This window comes from Talpa occidentalis, unplaced genomic scaffold (genome assembly GCF_014898055.3).
Source record: "Talpa occidentalis isolate TD23 unplaced genomic scaffold, MPIMG_talOcc4v2.1 talOcc4.7, whole genome shotgun sequence".
NCBI classification, from domain to species: Eukaryota; Metazoa; Chordata; class Mammalia; order Eulipotyphla; family Talpidae; genus Talpa; species Talpa occidentalis.
The window spans coordinates 135,591,011-135,611,284 of record NW_023605083.1 but is presented as its reverse complement, the minus strand read 5'-3'; the positions used below and the strand labels follow the sequence as shown (position 1 = coordinate 135,611,284).

Below are 20,274 nucleotides of genomic sequence, written 5' to 3'. Positions count from 1 at the left end.
ACAGCATGGCTGGGAAACCAGCCCCTGGGCCTGGGGCCCGCCCACCCCCCCCCAAGACCAGCAAGAAGCCATCGGCGCCACAGAGAAGCTCTGGGCTCCTCCCCAAGGGACCAAGGCGCTGGTGTCCACCAGCACCCCGGCCCCAGCCCCCCAGGCACAGCACCCCTCTTCCCACCCTCGGGCCGGATGATGGCAGAGGGCCGGTCCGGGTCTGCGGGAGCGCGGCAGGCGGCGGGCCCAGCCACGAGGCTCCCGCCACCCCGACCCCGACCGCGCTCCCACGCCCGCCCCAGCAGGCCGCGGCGCCAGCCCTGGGGAGGCCCCGGGACGCGCGGGGGGCCCCGGGGGGCCCCGGCCGGCGGGCGCGTCTGACCCGGGAGCCGCGCCCGGCACCGGGAGGCGAGGGCTGGAGGCAGGAGGATACGCGCGCATCTCTTCATCAGCTTATTTTTAGTCGGTTATGTAAGTGGCTCCATCTCGGCGTCAGTAGGGAGGGGGTCTCGGATTTAATTACAGGATGACAGCCTTTGCTTCCCGAGCAAGCTGTTCTCCTGGCAAGGCGGCGCTGGGCTGCTGGATTTTGCTAACAGAAGGAGCGCTTTTCTTTCTGAGGTGAGCGCCCAGCAGAGCCCCGAGCCGCCGGGCCGCCACCTCCCTGGCCAGCGCGGCCCAGCTCCGGCGGAGCTCGGGGGCGGCGGGGGGAGCGGCCGCGGGTCTCGGATCACCAGGAAGTTCGGGCGTCGGGGGAGCGTCTGCTCTCCCCTGCCGCCCTCCCCCTTCCTCTTGGCAGCCGCGCCGTCTTCCTGGATTAGCGCTCCTGTCACCAGTAACTAGAAAGTTCCAGCGCGGGAGAGACTGAGGCAGGCGCCCTGGCTCCTGGAGTGAGGACGCCCCTTCTCCCTTCTCTGCTGCCCGCGCGTCCTCCCTCCGCACCAGCCGCCCTGGGCCACGCCGCCGGTCACAAGCACAACTGCCCCCAAGGCGTCCGGGGCTCCTGGCCGGCTGCGGCCCTCCCCTGGGCACCAGTGGCAGGAGGGCAGGGCAGCACCTGCAGCCCCCGGCCCAGGGCTCTGCCCAAGAAGGCAGCGCGTGATTCTGGCCGCAAGGCCCAGCCCACCCGCGGGCTTGTGAGCACGGGACGGGGCACCGGCTGTCCGTGGGCACTGCCACAGGTGCCAGCTAAGGCGGACGACTAGCCCGCGCATCCTCAGGCTTAGCCACCAGCCGGCACGCAAGGATGGCACTTGCAAAGCGGCCCTGAAGGGGCCTCGGGTGCAGGAGACCCCGCCCGGGGATCAGAGCGCCCACCTGGGCGTGACAGGGTGAGGGGCTGACCGGCGCCACCCCCAGATACCGCGAAGGACAGACCGGCAGCCCGACCCTGCAGCGGGCACCCCCAGCGTGCCCATGGACGCCGGCCAGGAGCCCAGGAGGGCGGGGGTGGAAGGAGGCAAGAGGCAGCCCCGGGAGGTGACCGCCGCGTGGCGTGGCGCCCTGGCTGGTGGACGCACGCGGTTCCTCGCCGTCACAGCCGCTGCGTGTCCTGGGCCAGCCCACCCTCTGCAGGGACGGAGGGGCCTCACATGCCCACACCCCAGGCCACGAAGGAAGTGCGAGCGCCTCGGGACAGACTCCAGCCCGTGCCTCCCGGTCTCCCGTGGGGTCAGCGGGTGGAGCGGTGGCCCCGACCCCTCGGAGCACGCCCACGCTGCTGTCCGGCCGGGGGTGGAGGCCCTGGCCCTGCCGCGCCCTGACTGCTGGGCTGCCCTGCCTGCTCCCCGGCCGCCCGGTGCGGCCGCCTCTCCCCTCGTCTTCCCCGCAAATTTGTCTTTGCTCCTAAAATCTGCTGACCCTTGACCTAAGGCTCAGGATTCCCTCCCTGGGGGTGGCGTGGGCACCCCAGAGGCCAGCTGAGCCACCTGCAGGGGCCAGGGCTGGCAGCAGGGCAGGAGCAGGGTGGCTTGGAAGTCGGGGTCCTCCTGGCCCCCGCTGTGGGGAGGGGCGGGGCTGGGGAGCGGCCTAGAACGGTCCAGCGCCCAGCCTGCCCAGCTCCGGGGCTCCCCAGAGGTCAGGCCCGAGGGGCCGTCTCCGGGGCGGGAGGTGCCGCCCCTGCGGCCCGGCGGGGAGGCTCCCAGCAACGGCCCTTACATAATCCCGCTGCGTGACTGCAGCGCCGTGGGCGTGTGGGGGTGCGCACAGGGGCGCGACGAGTCTCCGAGCTCCACGGCGCTGCCCCCCTCACATCTCCGCGTCTGCCAGCTCTGCCCCCCGCTTGCTAGCACGCACCCTGCCAGCGCACCCTGCGGCTCGCGGTGGGGCCTCCGGGGCCGCCCCAGGAGGGTACGGGCAGGCGAGGCCCAGCCGGGCCGCCGGGTCCCACGCGCCCCAGCCCAGGCTCGCCGGGGGGCACAGGGCGGCCAGCTGTGGGCGGCCCTGCGGGGGCGAGGCCTCCAGCCCGCTCAGCTGCTCTGGCTTCGGCGCTCGCCCTCTAGGAGCCGCCAGGGGCTCTGAGCGGCCCGCAGGGCGTGCAGGGCGGGGATCTCCCCTCGAGCCCGGGATCGGGGCGCCCGGGAAAGGCCGGCCGGGCCGTGCGCAGACGCGCGCAGATGGCGCCTCCCAGGATGGCAGCTTCTAATTTCAGCTGCGGGAGGCCTGCGCGCTCTCTTTTTCATTCCACGTTTATTTAAAGCCAGATTTTAAACTGTTGTCTTCAGCCTTGAGATCTGACTTTTTTCTGTCCAAAGACCCAAGGTTCCCCAGGGGGGCTCGGAGCCGCGGGGCGGGGGCTGGGGTGGCGGCTGCTGCTCCCCCCGACCCTGGGTCTCCAGCACTGGAGGTGCCGGCGCCCCGGGGCAGGACAGCCCGAAGCAGCTGTCGCCGTGGCGGGCACCTGGGCCCGCCTGCCCCTCCCTGTCCTGGGCCCCGGCGCGGTGCCCTTCTGGTCCCGCGGGACCCTGGAGAAGGGTGGGGCCCGCAGGCAGCTTCTCCTGGAGGTGGCGCTGTCTTCCCGGCACTGCTCCGCCTGCGCTCGGGACACTGGAGCCCAGGAGGCCTCTCTGGGGAGCGAGTAGCACCCCCGCGCTCCCCTCAGAGTGCGGGGCTGCGGGAGAGGACACTCGACCCAGGACGCAGCCGAGCCCGCAGCAGGCGCTGGGGAAGCCGGAGCAGCCGGGACCGGCGGGAAAGCAGCCCGAGAACCGCAGCCCGGCTGGGCCCCCGCAGGTCCAGCAGGAGACCCGGGCTGGCGGGGGGCACCGAGGGAGGGCGACCCCAGCCTCCGCGTGGCCCAGGAACGGCAGCCGTGCTCTGTGCCCGGGAGGTGTGGGCGCTCGGACTGCTGCCCACCAGGGCTGTGCTCTCCAGAGAGGCCACTTTAGCTTCAAACTTAAGAAAACCACCTGCGCGTCTGGCCTCTCCGAGCCGAGGGCAGCTCCCGCGGAGGCCGGTGGGGGCCGGTGGGGGCCGGTGGGGGCTGGTGGGGGCCAGCGTGCCGCAGGGCAGGTCACGCGGGCTCGGCGCCCACGGGCAGGAGAAGCGGCGCAGCTGGCGGGGGGCTCGGTGCGGCGGGGCCTCGCCCCGGGGTCTGCAGGCTGGTGAGCCCGGCCCGTGGCGCGGCGGCGGCCAGGTGTCCCTGGACTTGGCGGCTGCTCTGGCGGCAGGAGCGTGGCCGGGCTGATTCCTCCCGCCCTGCGCTGGCAGAGCTGCTGCCGGGAAGGCCGCGGGTCCCGCACCAGCAAAGTCCAAGCCGAGACTCCGCCAGCCGGGCCCATGCAGAGGCCACCGCAGCTGCCAGGGGCCAGCCAGCGTCCAGTCTCCGAGAGGCCAGGGCTGGCGCATTCATTGTTGAGACGCCCGGGAGCGTCCAGCCCCGGTGCCTGGAGCCGGGCCTCTGTGGCCTGCGGTCACGGGAAGCTTTGTCCCGCGGGGGCACCTGCTGCGCGGCCTGCCAGACGGCAGGGCAGGGACGGCGCCTCGAGGCTTCACTGCCCTCTGGCGGACAGCCCGGGAAGGCCAGCATGGGCTGCTGAGCCAGGCGCCCTGGACCGCAGGGGTGGACAGCCCGCGGGCGCAGGGCCGTGCTGGGGACCAGGCCCGAGCCTGGGCAGGGGCTGGAGGGCTCCCCAGGGCGCGTGTGACTGGGTGGGGAGGCCGCAGACCCCTGGAGGGGAAGAGGGGCTGGTGGGGGGCGGCTGCCTCTGAGCGCAGTAGAGGGGCCTCGCCCCACGGCCAGGCTGGGCTGCAATGTGTATGCCCAAGGCACGGAGGGGCGTCCCCGGAAGGGCGGCTCAGCGCCACAGGGGCACACCAGGTGGCACAGGGCATTCCCTTGGGGGACCCCACATTGTCCCAGAACCTTCTCATCCCCCTCCCGAGGGGAAGCCACCCTACGACCCCAGGGCCCAGACGTGCCTGCAGGGCGTGTCCCTCAGCACAGGGGTCCCGGCGCCCCATCTTCGGCCCCTGAGTCAGCAGTGGGGCACTCGCGCACGCTCCGGAGTGACCCGCTGGCCATTCCGCTCGGCTTTGAGGGTCCCCAGTGCCGCCAGGCTGGCTGGCGTGAGGTGGGGGTCACGCGGGCGGGCTGGAGTGTCAGCACCCCTGTGTCAGAGCCCCCACAGGCGAGTCTGGGTCTGGCCCCCGCGCCCCAGCAGCCGTGGTCTCCCGGACAGCGTGCGTCCCGGCCAGGCAGAGTCCAGAGCAGCGGGACAGCTGGGTGCGTGACGAGGAGCCACTGGCCTGCAAGGGGGGGTGGGGAGTGGGGTCTCCTCAAGGCGAGGGGCCATGGGGCCATGCGAGGAGCTGCCCCAGGCGCCTGGCGGGGAGAGCCCCCTGGCAGGACTGCGCGCTGGGGCGGGGAAGAGGAGGGGCGGCTCCACCACCTGCCTGAGGCTCTGGACCCCACCATGGGGGCGGGTGGGGGGGAGCAGAGCCCTTGCCCCCTGGGCCCTCCCCCAGTAGTCTGGGCCCGAGGAAGGGAGGTCAGGGGCTCGGAGCTTCCGGGAAGCCAGGGAGCAGCCAGGGAGAGCGGCATGGCCCCGCCCCCCAGAACCCCCAGGCTTCCCCCAGGAACCCAGCCCCCCCCACCCCGGGCTCCCCCTACCCCGTGCTGAACCCCAGGGTCACAGGTGGGCACTGTGGAAGCTCCAAGCCATCTCCCCTGCAGTGAGCCCCCAGAGGCTGCTCCTCAAAGGGGTCCTCCAAGCCCCCTCCGGCCCCGCAGAGCCCAGGGCCGGGGCACTTCCCAAGACCTTGAGGCCTGCGTGCAGTGGGGGAGCAGCCCCAAGGAGCTGCCAGGGAGGCGCCCCCTGCTGCCAGGACCTCTGCCCCGAGGGGCTCTGAGCTCTGGGTTCTGAGCTCGGAGGGAGGGCCTGGGCCTGGGCCCCTGCAGTTGGCTCCGTCCCCCTCCCCAGCCCAGGCCTGGCCTCCGTCCTCCGTCCTCCAGGGCTCACCCGCTCCCTCCCCCTCCGGCAGCCTCCCAGGGGCCCAGCGGCTCCCATGGCTTTCAGGTGTCCACTGTCATTTCAGTGATTTCTACTCGTTATTTTGGGTTTAATTTGTTGGTTTTTAATTAACTAAGGTGAAAGGTTTAAGTGACTGACTTCAGGGCCTCCCTGTGGCCTGTGGGCAGTCTCAGGCTGTCACCGCCTTGGCCTGAGCGTGGTCCCCGGCCAGGGAGCGACCCCCAGGGCGCAGCAGGCCTCTCCTGGCTCCCGCTGCCCCCTCAGCCGTGGGTTTTGGTGGATCCGCCTGCTCTGCTCCCCGCTCTGTCTCTGGGGAGTCCTCTCACCCCCGCACCTCCGGCCTGCACCCCAGCTCTTGCAGCATAAACAAATCTTAAAAAAAAAAATCGACGTGAGGCTCTTTGGTGACATCAGCATTTACCGTCAGCGACTTCCCAGCGAGCCCGGCTCCAGGCGCACCCCGACGCCACGTTACATTCGTTCCCTTTCCATCCGTTCCCAAGCGTCCTGTGGGGTCCCCGTGACTCCCGGCACCCTGTGCCCTCCCAGAGCCCGTGGGCCTGGCGGGCCGGCGGCTTCTGGAGCAGTTTCTCCTTGTCTGAGGACGAAAGGTCCTCAGAAGGTCCACTGGGCTGGCGGGTGGACTCGCTCCCACGGGCGTGACACCGGGGTGTGGGGTTCCCTGAGTCCTGCCCCGAGTTTCGGGTGAGGGAGACGGACCGGCAGCACCTCGCAGCCGCGGCTCTGTCCGCCATTTGCCTCGGCGCAGCTCCCCGACCTTTGACTCTTAACCTCATCCTGCTTCACACAGTGGTTCCTTCCAGCAGAGAGGGTGTGAGGCCCCGCTTGATGTCTCTGTCCTTAGCTGCGTGGGGACTGTCCACGCCAGTGGCCTGCCGGCCTTGGCCTGCCGTGTAACTGCTTCCGGTTTCTCTCTTTGTTCCTGTCCCCTCCCGCCTTCTTCCAAGGTGCCTGGACGCCTCTGCGGTGTTCCCGGTATGTCTGCGTCCGCAGGGCCACCCGGGGCTTCGTGTGCCGGCCAGCCCTGCCCTGACAGAGTAGAGTGGGAGCCCTGGGCTGGGCCGGACACCCACATGCCTTGCCCGACCCCCCAGGAAGTGTCTGCGTAAAACAGGCACAGACGTGAGGCGCTTGGAACAGACCCACCCCGACAGCCACCGCGGCTCTGCGTGCCGGCACCACCCCCGACCCCGGCCGTGTCCACGGCAGCGGGTGGACACTCAAGTCCCTTCTTGTCTGGCGCCTTCCTCACTCCGAGGTGGTTCTGGCCGGGCTGTCGCTCTGACCGGCACACGCGGCTTCCGGCCACCAACCCGGCCTCATTCAGACTGTCCCTCTGCAGCGGCGAGCCACGGCGTGTCCAGGCCTGGTTTCCTCTGGGCTCCTGTCTGGGAAGTGCTGGCTTCTCGAACCTGTAGATTAATGTCACCAAATCTGCAAAATCTACGGCCATTATTTCCTCAGGTTTCCTCCTGCTCCGCCTGCCCCACTGGGACGCCCTGTCAGTGTCACTGACCCACGGGAGCGGCCCCCACGCCCGGCCCCTGCCAGGACTGGACGCCCGCGAGCCTTCTCCACGCACACCCTCTCGCGCCTTCCTCCCGCTGAGAGCCTCTGGGAGGGCCTTCGAGGCGGTGGGCGTCTCTGCCGTGTGTTCATCCTGAGGTGTCCACTTCATTGGCTGGTATCAGCGGAGAAGTCCCGTCGGTCTCACGGGCACGGACTGACCCCAGGCTGGATGCTGACCACCCGCGGCACTGGGGCTGGCGCCTGCCCCTGCAGACCCACACCTGCAGCTCCCTGTGCACCAGCAGCTTGGGGCCAGGCCTCGGCGCCCGACTGCAGCCGAGCGCAGTTCTCAAAGCCTTTCGTGGGCTCGGGGTGGGGCAGCCGGTCCTGCTGCACTCAGGTCCTTCCCACTCCGCCCTCTCTGGGGCTCCCCAACCCCCAGGCTTCCCGCCCGCTCAGGCTACTGCAGGGGTTTCTGTTTGCCTGCCCGAGAGGCCCAGAGGGAAGAGAAAAACCAGGAGCTGCCTGACTCGGCCTGTCACCCTCCCGGTCCCCACCTGGCAGCTCACAGGTTTCCAGCCGGAGCCGTCAGCCGTCCCAGGGAGCACCGGGACGAAGGAGGGGGCCTCTCCGAAGCTGTGGGCAGCCTCTGCAGCACAAGTCCATCCCCGGCCAGGGAGTGACCCCCAGGGCGCGGCAGACCCCTCCTGTCTCCCGCTGCTCCCCTCAGCCGTGGGTTTCAGTGGATCTGCCTGTTCTGCTCCCTACTTTCTCTGGGGAGTCCTCTCACCCCGCACCTCTGGCCTGCACCCCAGCTCTTGTGTGCATAAATAAATAAATCTTTAAAAAAATATTAAAAAAATTAAAAACAAAACCGGGGCCTCCCCGGTGGCACAGCGGTTGAGCGCTGGGTTGCGAGGCTGCCCGGGGCCTCTGCGGCGCCGGTTCGATCCCCGGCTGCTCCCCGGCCACCTGAGGAGGGTCCCACATGGCGCGCAGACCTCTCCTGCCGCCCGCTGCTCCCCTCAGCAGTGTCCTTCGGTCCTTCTGCCTGCTCTGCTCCCCGCTCTGGCTCTGGTGAATTCTCTCACCCTCCCGCGCTTCTGACTGTGCCCAGTGCATGTATAAACAAAAACAAATAAACAAACAAATAAATAAATAAAACATGCCTCTATAAATAAAAAAAAAAAAATGTGTTAAAAAAAAAAAAAAAAAAAAAACAAAACCGTAGAACCATCTGGAGAAACAGCAGCTCGTCCAGCGGGGGCAGCGCGGGCAGAGGCGGCTCGTCCCAGGGGCCGTGCAGGCCTGTTGGTGGTTCATGCCCTCATGTGGCTTCGGGTGCCTGGGGCGCTGCAGTCAGCGCCTCCGAGTGGCATGACTGTCTGCGGGGGAGCCGGGGGACGGGGGACACAGCAATGAGCCCCAGGCCGCTTCCAAAACCCAGCCCAGCCCAGGGGTGCCTGGAGCCCCCTGACGGACCTGCTGCACCCCCGCCCACACACAGCTCTGGCTGAGGATTCTGCTGTTCCCTCAGCTGCCCCCCCCTCCCCCGCCACACTGAGCCCCAACAGGAGTGCTACGTCCTGGGGCTTGTGCTGAGCCGCAGCGGCTCCCCTGGGAACATGGACTCACGGTACGGGGCAAATCGGCCCCGATCTGCACATTTCGGGATGGCGTCTGCATGCCAGGTGCCGCCGAGACCACCTGCCCCGAGGAGGGGGGAGAGAGAGAGAGGAGGGAAGGGGAAGGGGTGGCGAGCTTCACACGGACTCGCTCTGCGGGGACTGCGCCTCCCGCCCGCGGCACAGACACGGGCACTGCTGTGCGCATCTCGCCAGAGCCAGGGGGCGAGGACGCGGAACAAAAGGCGCCTGGACGGGGAAGGAGGTGCGGCTCTGTCGGGATCGCGTGGCTGGAAGACCCCAGAGCCGCTGACACCCCAGGACGCACCCGCGGGGGCGGCAAAGGCGCAGGACGCTGCGTGGGAGACAGTCCGAAAGCGGGGGCCAGGAAAGCGCTCACAGGAATTCAGAAAACAAGCAGAAAGGGAATACCCTGAAGGGTCTAAAAGCTCGATGAGGGCCTCCCCCGTGGCGCAGCGGCTGAGCGCTGGGTTGCGAAGCTGCCCGCGGCCTCTGCGGCGCCGGTTCGATCCCCGGCTGCTCCCCGGCCACCGGAGGAGGGTCCCGCATGGCGCGCAGACCTCTCCTGCCGCCCGCTGCTCCCCTCAGCAGTGTCCTTCGGTCCTTCTGCCTGCTCTGCTCCCCGCTCTGGCTCTGGTGGATTCTCTCGCCCTCCCGCGCTTCTGACTGTGCCCAGGGCTTGTAGAAATAAATAAATCTTAAAAAAATAAAAGCTCGATGAGAGGCGCCCATGCTTCAGCGGGAGACGCAGCGCCCCCAGGCCCAGGACAGACCCTGCCAGCTGCTCAGACGCTGCTGCTGCTCTGCAGAGTTTAGCCACTGACCCGCCTGGGATGCTCACGGCGGGGAGCCACGCCCCGGAGCTCAGGGAGGCCGTGGGGACGGAGCCTGGAGACAGACGCTCAGCACACGCCGCTGGACTCCCAACAAATGACCGTCTTCTCCAGGGGCTCCGGGACCCCGACGTCTGCGTGCAGAAGGGGGGACATCACCTTCTGACGTCCACGCCGGGTGCCCCCGCAGCTCGGAAACGAGTTTGCGCGTGACAAGCCGAAGACCGAGACGCGAGGGTGAAGACTGCCGCAGATGGGGCTGGCTGCCCAGCAGAACCACCCCAACAACCTGGGTGTCATCAAAAAACGTGCCCCAGGAAGCGAGGAGACACTGGGAGGGAGCTTCCTGGCTCCTACCTGAGCAGAATCCGGCGTCCCGGGCACGTGAGGAGCTCTCAGGACTGAACAGCGAAGAGACACCCACCCCGGCTTAAGAACTTAGACCAACAGGGGCCTCCCTGGGCACAGGGTCAGTCTCAGCATACGGAGCTGTCGGCTCGGCCTGAGTCCATCCCCGGCCGGGGAGCAGCCCCCAGGGCGCAGCAGTCCCCTCCTGTCTCCCGCTGCTCCCCTCAGCCGCGTGTCTCGGTGGATCCGCCTATTCTGCTCCCCACTCTGTCCCTGGGGAGTCCTCTCCCCCTGCACTTCTGGCCTGCACCCCACTTCTTGTAGCATAAATAAGCCTTAAAAATAAGAACTTACAGGACGCAGACGGACATCTTTGGAAGGTCTGAGCGGGCCAGCAAGCACATGCTGGCACCTGCCGGCGTCATCACCAGGGAACCCCGGGCCGCGGGAGCACCCCCCAACCCAGGCTGGCGCTGCGGTGGACAGGCGAGAGCAGGCCGGCCAGGACTCGGCGGGATGAGCGGAGGGGGCTGCCAGGCAGCTCCCCCCAGGCTCCAGACGCGCCGCATGGCCCACGGACCCTCCCCAGGCGCCTCGGCGGGGCAGGGACAGCACCGGCCCGGCAGGGACAGTCCACGTGGCCTGGCCCGGTGGGCGGGACTGAGTGACAGGTGCGGAAAAAGCCGGCCTGTGGGTGGGCCTGTGTCTGGCCCTCGCTGCCGGCCCCCTGGGCCGGCCTCGCCTCACTCTGCCCCCAAGGCCCTCGCATGCCGCACAGAGGCGCCGCCAGGAACACCCCATGTCGCGCCGCGGGGATGTGGGAAACGCCACGGAGACCGTGCCCCGGCGTGTGGGCTGGCCCCGCGTGGCCTCCTGCGGTCCCAGAGCTACGTGGCCGGACCCTGCCTAGGGCAGGGCAGGGAGCCAGGAAGCCGCGACGCTGAACATCAGCCTCTCTGCTCCCCATGGGGGGCGTCAGGAGCAAAGGGGTGAAGCGCTGGGCCTCACCGGCCACAGCCCCTGCCGAGCCCCAACACACGCCGTCCACAGGCTGGAGCGTCCAGACGGGCACACCCAGGCCCGGGGAGGGAGGGAGACAGCAAACGGCCGCCCGTCCCCGGGACAACGGCCGACGGCGCCCTGCCCTGGGACGCGGCTGCTCGCCCACGCCCGGCTCCAGCCAGGCCGCTGCTGCCAGCGAGCCGTCCTCGCCAGGCGCCCACGGCGGCCTCCCCACCCGGACTCCCATCCGCTCGGCGCAGAACGGCAACGCAAGCCGGCCCCGGGCACCCTCGTAGGATGCGAAGCTCCCGCAGGAAGGTGGGGAGGGCGCGCCCTCCCCCGGGGCCGGTTCCTAGGCTGGCTTTGGCTTGGGGTCACCCAGAGGGCGGGGAGCTGGGCTCCCAGGGGCCCTGGAGCGAGACCGCCCCGAGGTGAGGGCCACCGCCAGCCTCCGGGCCCAGCCGGACCCACGGTCACCCAGGTGAGCTGCACGGGCAGGAGCACGCAGGGGTGGTCGGCTGGGCCGGACGGAGGCTGAGGATGCCGGGCGCCAGGGAAGGGGCAGGGGCAGCTCAGGGTCACAAATGGCCTGGCGGGGGCCCGGGTGTCCACTGGGGAGACCCAGACGAGCGCCTTGGCTCTCGCGGTCAAGGCCCGGCCTGGGTCTGTCTGTGAGGCCAGCTCCGCCGCAGCGCTGCCCCCGCCCCAGGCCAGCGTGTCGGAGTCTAGGGGGAGGAGGCCGGTGGCGGGAACCCCCAAGTTGTGGGTGCGGCCGGCCAACTGTGTGGCTCTTGGTCTCCCCAGGAAAGGCGGCGCGCGCAGCCGAGGAAGTCCGGGGTTGTGACAACCGCTGGTCCAGACTCTCCCAGCGGGTGGGCGCAGGGCAGCGGGCGGCCCATAAGTGGCACGGGTGCCAGGGAGCACCCTGTGGCAAAGCTGGCTGCAGAGAGATGGTGGCCCCTGCCCGGAACAGGGTATGATATGGCCAGCGCACCCCCCATCCCAATCCCCTGTGATGCACCCCATTTCCACCCCGACCTCCCACTTCCCATGCGCCGTACCAGGGACACATCCTGCCTACCCGCCCCGGGCCTGGGTGCTCTGCCCGCCACCCACAGTCACCCCGGAGCCCGGGACAGACGGCTTCCCCTGGGCACGGGGCCTCCCCCCCGGCACTCCAGGGCTGGCGGCCACCTTTCCTTGCCGCGCAGGGGGCTGAGGCCTGGCCTCCCAGCCCTGGCCACCACCACGGAATCAAAGCCTCAAGAGTGAGGAGGGGCCCCAGCACCCCAGGAAGCAGGCGGTGGCGCACGCTGAGCCTCAGCGAGGGCAGTGGCTGGGGGCGGCTGCCTGAGCACAGGCCGGCTCGGCCAAGGCCCACTCCGGGGAGAAGCGCCTCCGTCCCCCAACCCTCTGCGGCTCCAGCAGCCCTGAAGCGGCTGCCCCAGGAGGGCCAGGAGCATGTTTCAGGGACAGCAAAGGGGAGATGCCCCAGGTCCCCAGGTCAAGAGGCAGCAGGCCTTGAGGCTCCGACTTTAATGAGGGGCTGCCCTGGCTGGGGCCAGGTGGGCCCATTTCTGAGGCTCATCGGGCCCCAAAGGCGGTGAGGCGCCAGGCCCCGCCCCGCTCGCGCATCAGTGGGGAGCGGAGCCCAGCAAGGTCGTCCACCCAGCGGCGGGGCTGGGAGCGGCGTCCATCCCGCAGCGCTGCGGCTGGGGCCGGGAGCCTCGGTCTCTCAGGCTCCGTGCTAGCCGCAGGGAGACCCACGGAAATGGGGGTCTGTGGTGCCAGAGCGGGTCCCATCAGCACCTCTGGGAGCCTGGCCGCTGGCCGTCCTGAGGGTCCATCACGGGCGGGTGCGGCTCCACAGGCGGGGCTGGGGCAGCGCCCCTGCAGCTGCACCCTGCACCCACGTGGGAACCGGGCGCCAGCTGGGGGCGGGGGAGGGGTACAGGCCCAGCGGACGGGGGAGAAGCTCGTGGCGCCTTCCGGTGGGACAGTCGGCTGAGGGTCAGGCCGGCACGCAGCAGTCCTGGCGGCTGGACCCCGGGCCCGGCCTTAGTCCCGTCTGGCCTGGCCGTTCACTCCACCGGCCAGACGGCAGCGGCGCCGGGGCAGCCTCCCCGCCAGCCTGGGGGCGCGGCCTCCTGGAGCCCGGCGGCTGGCCACGCCTGCTCCGTGCGCCCGGCTGCAAGGAGCCCCTGCCAGTCCACGCCTGAGCTGCTACGAGGCTGCCACCGGCTCCGCCTGCCGGGGCCTGGCCTTGGCCGGCACGCGCTCTGCGGAGGAAAGGAGACGGCGCCAGTGCGGAGGCCCCGCGGGCGCCCGGGCTGCTCAGCGCTGGAGCGCGAGGCCGGCTCCGCAAGGGCAGTCGGCAAACACGCGGGGTGGGCGCGGACCCAGGCGGGCGGCGGGCGCAGAAGCACACGGCAGGGGCCCAGGCTCCACCCCCGGCCCTCGGCCCTCCCAGGCGGGCGCCGGCAGGTCCCCCAGGGGCGGGCGCCCGGCTCTGTTCTCCTGCGGCGGCAAAGGGCAAGCGAGGGGGGTACCTGGGTTCGTCTCAGGAAGGGGCTCCGAGGGCACGTCCGGAAGCTCTGCCTGCTCCTGCGGGAGACCAGGCAAGGCTGTGAGGCGCCGGGAGGCCGCCAGCCCTGCTCCCGCGGGTGGGGAACGGGCAGATCTGGGGCGCGCGAGTAACACCCTCGGCTGGAGCACACAGACCCGAGGCCTGCGCGTGGCCGGAGTGAAGCACCAGGCGGGGGGCCTGGGGAGGAGGGGCCCGGGACCGGTGGGGGGGGTGTTGGGGGGGGCACCCTGGCCCTGCCGCCCCGGCGTGGCCACTCCCCACTCGCCAGGCGCTGGGGGCCACCCCAGGCCCTGTTCCCAGGGCAGCTTCTCCCCGTGGCGCCGGGTGGCAGCGGGCCTCGGTGTAGCCAAGTGCTGGTGGCGTCAGGGAGCCCCAAGCCAGGGCTGTGCTGGGTCCCTGGCGGCGCCCGCGGGGGGGGGGGGGGGGGTGTCCAGCCCCGGGAGGGCTCTTACCTCAGTGATGGCGTCCAGCTCCTCCAGGATGGCGTCCTCGTCTTCCTGGGTGAAGCTCCCCGCCAACAGCTCGTCTATTTGCTGCAAAGAAGGAGCCGAGGTGAAGCCGCGCAGGTGGGCGATGGGGGAAGGGCAGCCCGGGGCGGGGGTGGAGGGGGAGGCACAGCCCTCAGGGGCCAGCCAGTGAGCGGGCGGGAGCGCCCAGGGCCCGGCCACACCCACCCGCTGGTACTCCACGGCCTCCTGGGTCTCATCCAGTATCCGCTCCACGTCCTCGATGGACATCACCTGAGCAGTGAGACGTTTGGGTTTGGTCAGCCAGCCACAGACACCCGGGCCACGGCCCCCTGGCCAGTCAGGCACCGCGCACCCCACCTGTGCCGCTGCAGGCGGGCTGGTGCCCGTGGCCCGGGACCATCTCGCTCACTCCTGTCCCAGCAGGGTCCCGCCCAGAGGCGAGGAAGCGGCCGGGGCACCTTTTCCGAAGCCTCACAGGCCCCCTCACCAGGCCTGCCCAGCCAGCCCCAGCCGTCGCAGGCGAAGAGCAACTGGCAGAAGCGGTCTCTCGGCGAGGAGAGGCCTCCCTGGTAGCTGGCTCCAAGCAGCCCTTGGCTTGACCGCCAGGCTCACTGCACGTGACCTATGCACGCTGACCAGCTCCCCGATGACCCTCAGGGCAGCAGGCCATGGCTCGGTCTAGGGGCTCCTCTGGCCACCCAGTCCTGTTACATGCTGAGAGGCTGGGTGCTCCTCCTCCAGGAAGCCCTCCAGCCCCAACTGGCCTCAGCTCACAGAGCAGCCCTCTTGGTACTGCGACGCTGAGTCTGTCCCACCAGATGGTAACCCGCCCTGGTTGCGACCAGCTCCCCCAGGTTGGGTCGGACACAAACCGGGCACAGCCTGGGCCCTGCCTGGGAGAGCCCCGTGCCCCAGCTCTACCTGGTGCATCTTCTTCAGACACTCATTTCCAAACTGCAGCCCCTCCATCACCTTCATCTCGATCTGGGTGAACTCAATGCTCTGGACCTGAGGTAAGCAGACCGATGTGGTAGGGACCCTCCAGACCAGCTCAGGGTCAGGCGCTGCCGAGGGGCGTCAGGGCCGAGGGGCCTCCTCCCTGTCCTTCCCTGCTGCCCCCCCCCAGTGGTGGGGGCTCTGGGCGGGACTGGGGACAGGGGAATCCAGGTGTGGCGAGGGCCGGCAACTCAGTGGAGGCCTTGAGCAGCGGGTGCCCTCGGCACCAGAGGGGACCCAGCCCCGCCATGCCCCGCCCACGGCCCCCCCCAAGGCTCCCTGGCCCCGCCTCCAGCTAAGAAGCAGTTTGGTCCCAAGGCACCCCACAGGCCGGCCTGACTGGGGCCTGTGTCCACCTACCATGGCCTCCAGGCTGGTGATCTGATTCTCTGTCTTCTCCAGGAGCTGCTCTCGGTAGCGCTTCTTCTTGAGCAACAGCTTGGCCCGTCTGCAGAGGAGAGCCCGCGCATGGACCTGCGCCCAGCGCCACCCGCCGCCCTCCCGGACAGCCCCGCGCCAGCCCCGGCCACTCACTCCTTCTTGCCGTCCCGCAGCAGCTGCCGGGCCACGCCGCGCTCGCGCTCCAACTGCTGGGTGACCCTCTTCTGGTACTGCTTCAGCTTGTCCCGCTGCTGCTTCAGTTGCTGCAGAGACACCAGGCCTTGCGTCCATGCCCAGGCCACCACGCAGGCCCGGGGGACCCCTTATGGGCCAGGGGGCCCTGACGGCAGCCACCTGACAGGGGCTTCGGCCCCTGAGCTGCGGGGCAGTGCTGGAGATAGGCCTGGCTTCCCCAGCGGGGGCCGCCTTCGCCACTGAGCAGCGCCCAGGGCAGCCCCCACTGTGTTGGCCACAGCCAAGTGGGGAGCCCGCCCCAGGCACTGCTGCACCCGAGAGTTGCTGCCAAAGCCGTGGGCTCAGGACCACTCCCGCCAGCCACACCTGCGCCTCGAGGCCGCCCGCTGCTCCCCAGCGGCCTGGACGCGGCAGCGTGCACTTTGCTCCCCGCTGTCACGGGGCTCAAGGGGTGACGGTCGAGCGCGCGTGGGCCCGGCATCCCCCTCCCGGGCCAGGCTAGGCACCCCCCGGGTTGTCTTTAGGGCTGATCGCCCGCAGCGGGTGGCCGGCAGCGCAGACACCTGGCGAGGCCTGGAGACCCGGGCAGGCCGCGCGCCGCTGCCCACGGGGCGCCCACTCCAGGCGCCGGCCCGTCCACGGCTCCGCCGGCCGGCGCGCGGGACTCGGGGGCCGGGGGGCGGGGGCGGCGGGGTGCGGGGCACCCCGGCCTGAAGCTCCGGCGCAGCCGCCCGCGAGGGGCCGGCGGGGGACCGTGTCCTCCGGCCGGGACGGACGCCGCCGCGGGCACGAGGCCGCTCGCGGGGAGCCCGAGGGAGCCCCGGAGCCGCCTCGGCGCCCGGCCCGGGGTCGGGGGGCCCGGCCGCTCCCCGGAAGGGCCCGACGCGGCTCTCGCGGCCCCGCCCCGCGCCTGGGGCTCAGGCCGCCCCGGGGGCCTCGGAGGCCGGGGTCCGGCCGCGCCCCCCGCCGCCCGCCCCGGGGTCCCCGCCCCTACCAGCACGGCCTTGTCCTGCTCCGTGACGCGGCTCTGCTTCCTGCGGCCGAACAGGTTGCCCATGGCGGCGCCGCCCGCGCCCCGCCGCCCGGCCCGACCCCGCCGCCCGCGCGGCCGCCGTAGCCCCGCCCCGCCCCGCCCCGCCCCGCCCCGCTACGGCGGCCGCGCGGGCTCAGCCCCGAGCGCGAAGCGCGCGCCGGCCCTGCGGAGGCGCCCGGGTTCGAACCCCGGCCGCGGCGGTCGCCCCGCACACCCCGCCGCGCGCGGCCGGACTGACGGTGGCGCCTGGAACGTTCCAGGTGTGCGATTCCGGGAAGTTCTAGCGGTGCAGGGGGAGACTCAGTGGCCAGTCTCCTGCGGGGTGACCAGGGGACAGGCTCCCCCACCTGGAAAGTCCTGTGCGGGAGTCATCGCTCGCCCTGCACCCCACCGGCCGCCGCACGCGGAGACACCGGCAACCTCTTGCACTAAAAGGTGTCTGCAGAATGGGCCTCCCAGTGGCGCAGCGGTTGAGCGCTGGGCTGCAAAACTGCCCGCGGCCTCTGCAGCGCCGGTTCGATGCCCTGCTGCCGGGCGAGGGTCCCCCATGGCGCGCAGACCCCTCCTGCCGCCCGCTGCTCCCCTCAGCAGTGTACCTCGGTCCTTCTGCCTGCTCTGCTCCCTGCTCTGGCTCTGGTGGATTCTCTCACCCTCCCGCGCTCCTGACTGTACCCCGTGTTTGCATAAATAAATCTTTAAAAAAAAAAAAGGTGTCTGCAGAAGTGGGCCTGGGCAGTGTTGCCCGCGTGGCTCGCTGACCTCTCTGCCTCCAGCCCTGCGAGCGCCCAGCCTGTGGTCAGGGCCCCAGCCCCCCTACAGAAGCCACCGTCTGTTGGGCAGGAAACCCTCGTGGGGCGTCGGGGCGGTCAGGCGGAGCCCCCCGCTTCCACCTGGGCTTCCCGCCTGGGTCTCCTCTCCCAGGGAGGACCCGGCCCGGCCCCCAGTCCCCGCAGCCGTCACCCACCCAGCGCCGGCCCGCAGCACGGGGTGGTGGTCAGAGAAGGCCGGGCCTGCCGCCTCTGCTCTCTGCGAGACGCTGTCCTGGTCAGCAGCAGCCCGGGCCGCCTGAGATGGGTGCAGGCTGGGAGGGGCTGAGTCCACACCCCGCTGCCTCCAGAGAAGGGTCTTCAGGGGAAGACGGGCTGCCGCATGGGAGGGGGTGCCCACCCGCCTGCTGTCAGGACCGATGCGTGGGGCCTGCCCTGCCACTGGCCGCTGGACTCCCTGGGCGGGGTGCGGGCCGTCCCAGCCCCAGCCAGCCGCCGCTCGCGGGGCCCCATGGGAACGGATGGTCAGAAACACTGAAGGGTGAACTCAAGAACAGGCTCGTCAGCGCGGAGGGGGTGTTTAGTTGGGGGCGGAGGGGGTGTTTAGTTGGGGAGCGGGAGGACCCCAAAGGCCAGGAGCAGCAGCCGCTGGCAGCGGCGACTTCCTAGGACCAAGGGGGCCGTGGGAAGAGCCACCAGTCACTGGGGTGCTTGGGGCTGGGCAGTGCACCCCACCCAGGGGCCGACACCCTACCCCACTGGGGGACAGCCCTGGGGGCAGGGGTGGGGGGCACCCCAAAGCCCCTCCCACCTGCCATCGGGGCCACTGCAGCAGGAGGAGGATAGCAGAGGCCACGGCAGGGAGCCCGTGGTCTGGGGAGCCCTGCAGTGTCCCCCAGTGCCCCGAGGGCCACCAGCTGCAGGGGCGGCTCCTTGGAGGGGACCTGGAGGCAGGCGGGCTGGGCCCCGGGGCCTGGTGACCGGCAGGTGACCCGCGTGGGCGGACCCAGGACTGCCCAGCTCACTGTCCGCACCCGGGAGCCCCTGCAGGGCCGGGAGTGTCCCCGCCCGGGTGCTGCCGGAAGGAAGGAAGGAAGGGCCCGGCCTGGAGGCGCCGCCCGCAGCAGCCGGGGCGGGGGCGGGGGGTGCAGGGGTGCGGGGGCGCGTCTCGTCTCCTCCCAGACGGGCCGTTTCCGGCCAGGACCCCGCGCTGTCCCCGTGACCCCCGCGGCCGCACTGCCCGGGCCGGCGCCTCGGGCTCCCGGCGGCCCGGGCCTGAGGGCGGGCGGGGAGCGGCACTGCGGCGGGGGGCGCGGGGGGCGGCGGACTCTGGACCTGGGCCGTGCAGAGGCGCCGCCGCAGGAGCCCGGGGAGAGGGCCCGGCCCGCGGGGACCCTCGAGGGCCGTGGCTGGGCCACGCTGGGCCGCGGCGCGGAGGGCAAGAGCCGCGGGGGCCCGGCGCGGGGCGCCCATCCCCTCGGCGCCCACCCCCTGGGCGCCCACCCCCTTGGGCACCCACCCCCTCGGCGCCCACCCCCTCGGCGCGGCCGGCGTGGGAGCGGCCGTGGTGGCCACGCGGTGGCGCTGCAGGACAGCCCGGGGAGGGCGGCCAGCGTCGAGCCAGCACCTCGGCCTCCAGCCGCGCCCGCCGCGCTGTCCCCCCGCCAGAGGCCGGCACTGGCCGGCAGTGGCCCTGGGCCCTCGCGGGAAGGCGGGTGGCCCTAGAACAGCGCGGGGCCCTCCTGTGCCACTGACCTGGCGCTGGGAGAAGTGCCCGACCGGGCGCCCTCTGTCCACTGCTGCCCCCCACCCCCCTCGCCTGGCCACCGACCCCGCTGCCCCAGTCTGCCCTGCGGGGTGACGGTCCGAGGGACTCGGCCCGTGCTTGGGACGCTCCCTTGGGGAGACGGAGGCGCGGCCGGCTGCCCGGGACACCCTGCGGGGTGCGGCCTGCCGCTGCTGATCCTCTGTGGGGGGCTGCGGGCCCTCGGGGGGAGCAGACGCAGCCTGATCTTTACAAGGTCTCCCTGCCGGGCCGGTGGGAGAGGGCCTGGAGCGGAGCCAGGGCTGGGTTCACACCCCGGGGCGGGGCGAGGGTGGGGCAGGCCTGGGCGCTGGAGTGCTGGGGCCGAGGGGGGGCGTGCTGGCAGACCCGCCCCTGAGGGCCGCCCCGTGGGCAGGGGTGCCTGGGCTTGGGGCCACGGCTGGGGCTGTGCCTGGGGCAGGCAGGCTGCCGGCGGGCCCTGGACTGTCCAGCCCGCAGTGGCCGTGTGGTGTGGCTGGGTCGGGCAGCGGGGCGCTTGCGGACGGGGCCTGGGTGGTAGCCCCCGCTGGGCAGCAGCCCCTGGAGGCCTGGGCGGACCCCCACGGGCCGGGACACCTGACCTGGGGCTGAGGCGCCCCCGTGCTCCGCACCCCACTTTCCGTTCCCAAGTAGATGCTTAGGAGGGGCCGCGGGCTCCCTGGCCCGGCCTGCTGGGGGCCGCCACCTCGGTGTGGGGGGCTGGCTACTGTCCTTCCGCCCCGGGGGTCCTGGTGTCCCCCAGTGACAGGTGATGCCAAGCTGCTCCTTGCGCCCGCTGGCCCGCGCCGACCCTCGGGGGCGTCTGTCCAGCTCCTCTGTCCGTTTTGAGCAGGCGTGGCTGGCGGCCCGGGATGGCCCCTGCGGGTGTCCCCTCCTCCTGCACGAGGCCTTTTGAAGCACACGAGGCTTTTGTGAAAAAACACACTTTTCCCGTGTGTGGCATCGGGTTCCCTCTGCAGCAAGTGCCCAGCTGTGGGCCCCGAGGCCCGGTGTGGGGGCCGCTGCCCAGCGCCGTCCTTGGGCCCAGGTGGTGGCGCTGCGGCTCGGGCTTCTCCTGCGCACGGGCGAGCCGCGGCCCCGGGGAGCCGCGCACCCGCGCAGGGGTGGGTCGGTGCGAGCGCCATCTGTGCGCCCCGGTGCTGGCGAGCTGGTGCCCGCAGGTCTGCGGTGCGTTCTGAGACTCCATGGAGCCCTCGCCCGCCCTGAGGGCAGGTCCGGTG

The 20,274-nt window shown here is 71.3% G+C and overlaps 2 protein-coding genes across 2 annotated transcripts; both read right to left on the bottom strand.

Annotated features, from left to right (window-relative positions):
* Positions 1-5,795: 5,795 nt before the first annotated feature.
* LOC129144830 (uncharacterized) lies at positions 5,796-7,943 on the bottom strand. Its single transcript, XM_054689031.1, has 2 exons — positions 7,550-7,943; positions 5,796-7,164 (listed from the first exon to the last, which is right to left on the bottom strand). Exon 2 carries the CDS (start codon positions 7,159-7,161, stop codon positions 6,256-6,258), a length of 906 nt encoding a protein of 301 aa, XP_054545006.1. The 5' UTR covers positions 7,162-7,164; positions 7,550-7,943; the 3' UTR covers positions 5,796-6,255.
* Positions 7,944-12,969: 5,026 nt separating this feature from the next.
* On the bottom strand, positions 12,970-16,568 carry CHMP6 (charged multivesicular body protein 6). The gene is made up of 8 exons (XM_037492115.2): positions 16,445-16,568; positions 15,409-15,518; positions 15,235-15,322; positions 14,800-14,886; positions 14,083-14,148; positions 13,861-13,941; positions 13,371-13,425; positions 12,970-13,100 (listed from the first exon to the last, which is right to left on the bottom strand). The coding sequence occupies exons 1-8, from the start codon at positions 16,505-16,507 to the stop codon at positions 13,045-13,047; spliced, it is 606 nt and encodes a 201-aa protein (XP_037348012.1). The 5' UTR covers positions 16,508-16,568; the 3' UTR covers positions 12,970-13,044.
* Between the last annotated feature and the right edge of the window lie 3,706 nt (positions 16,569-20,274).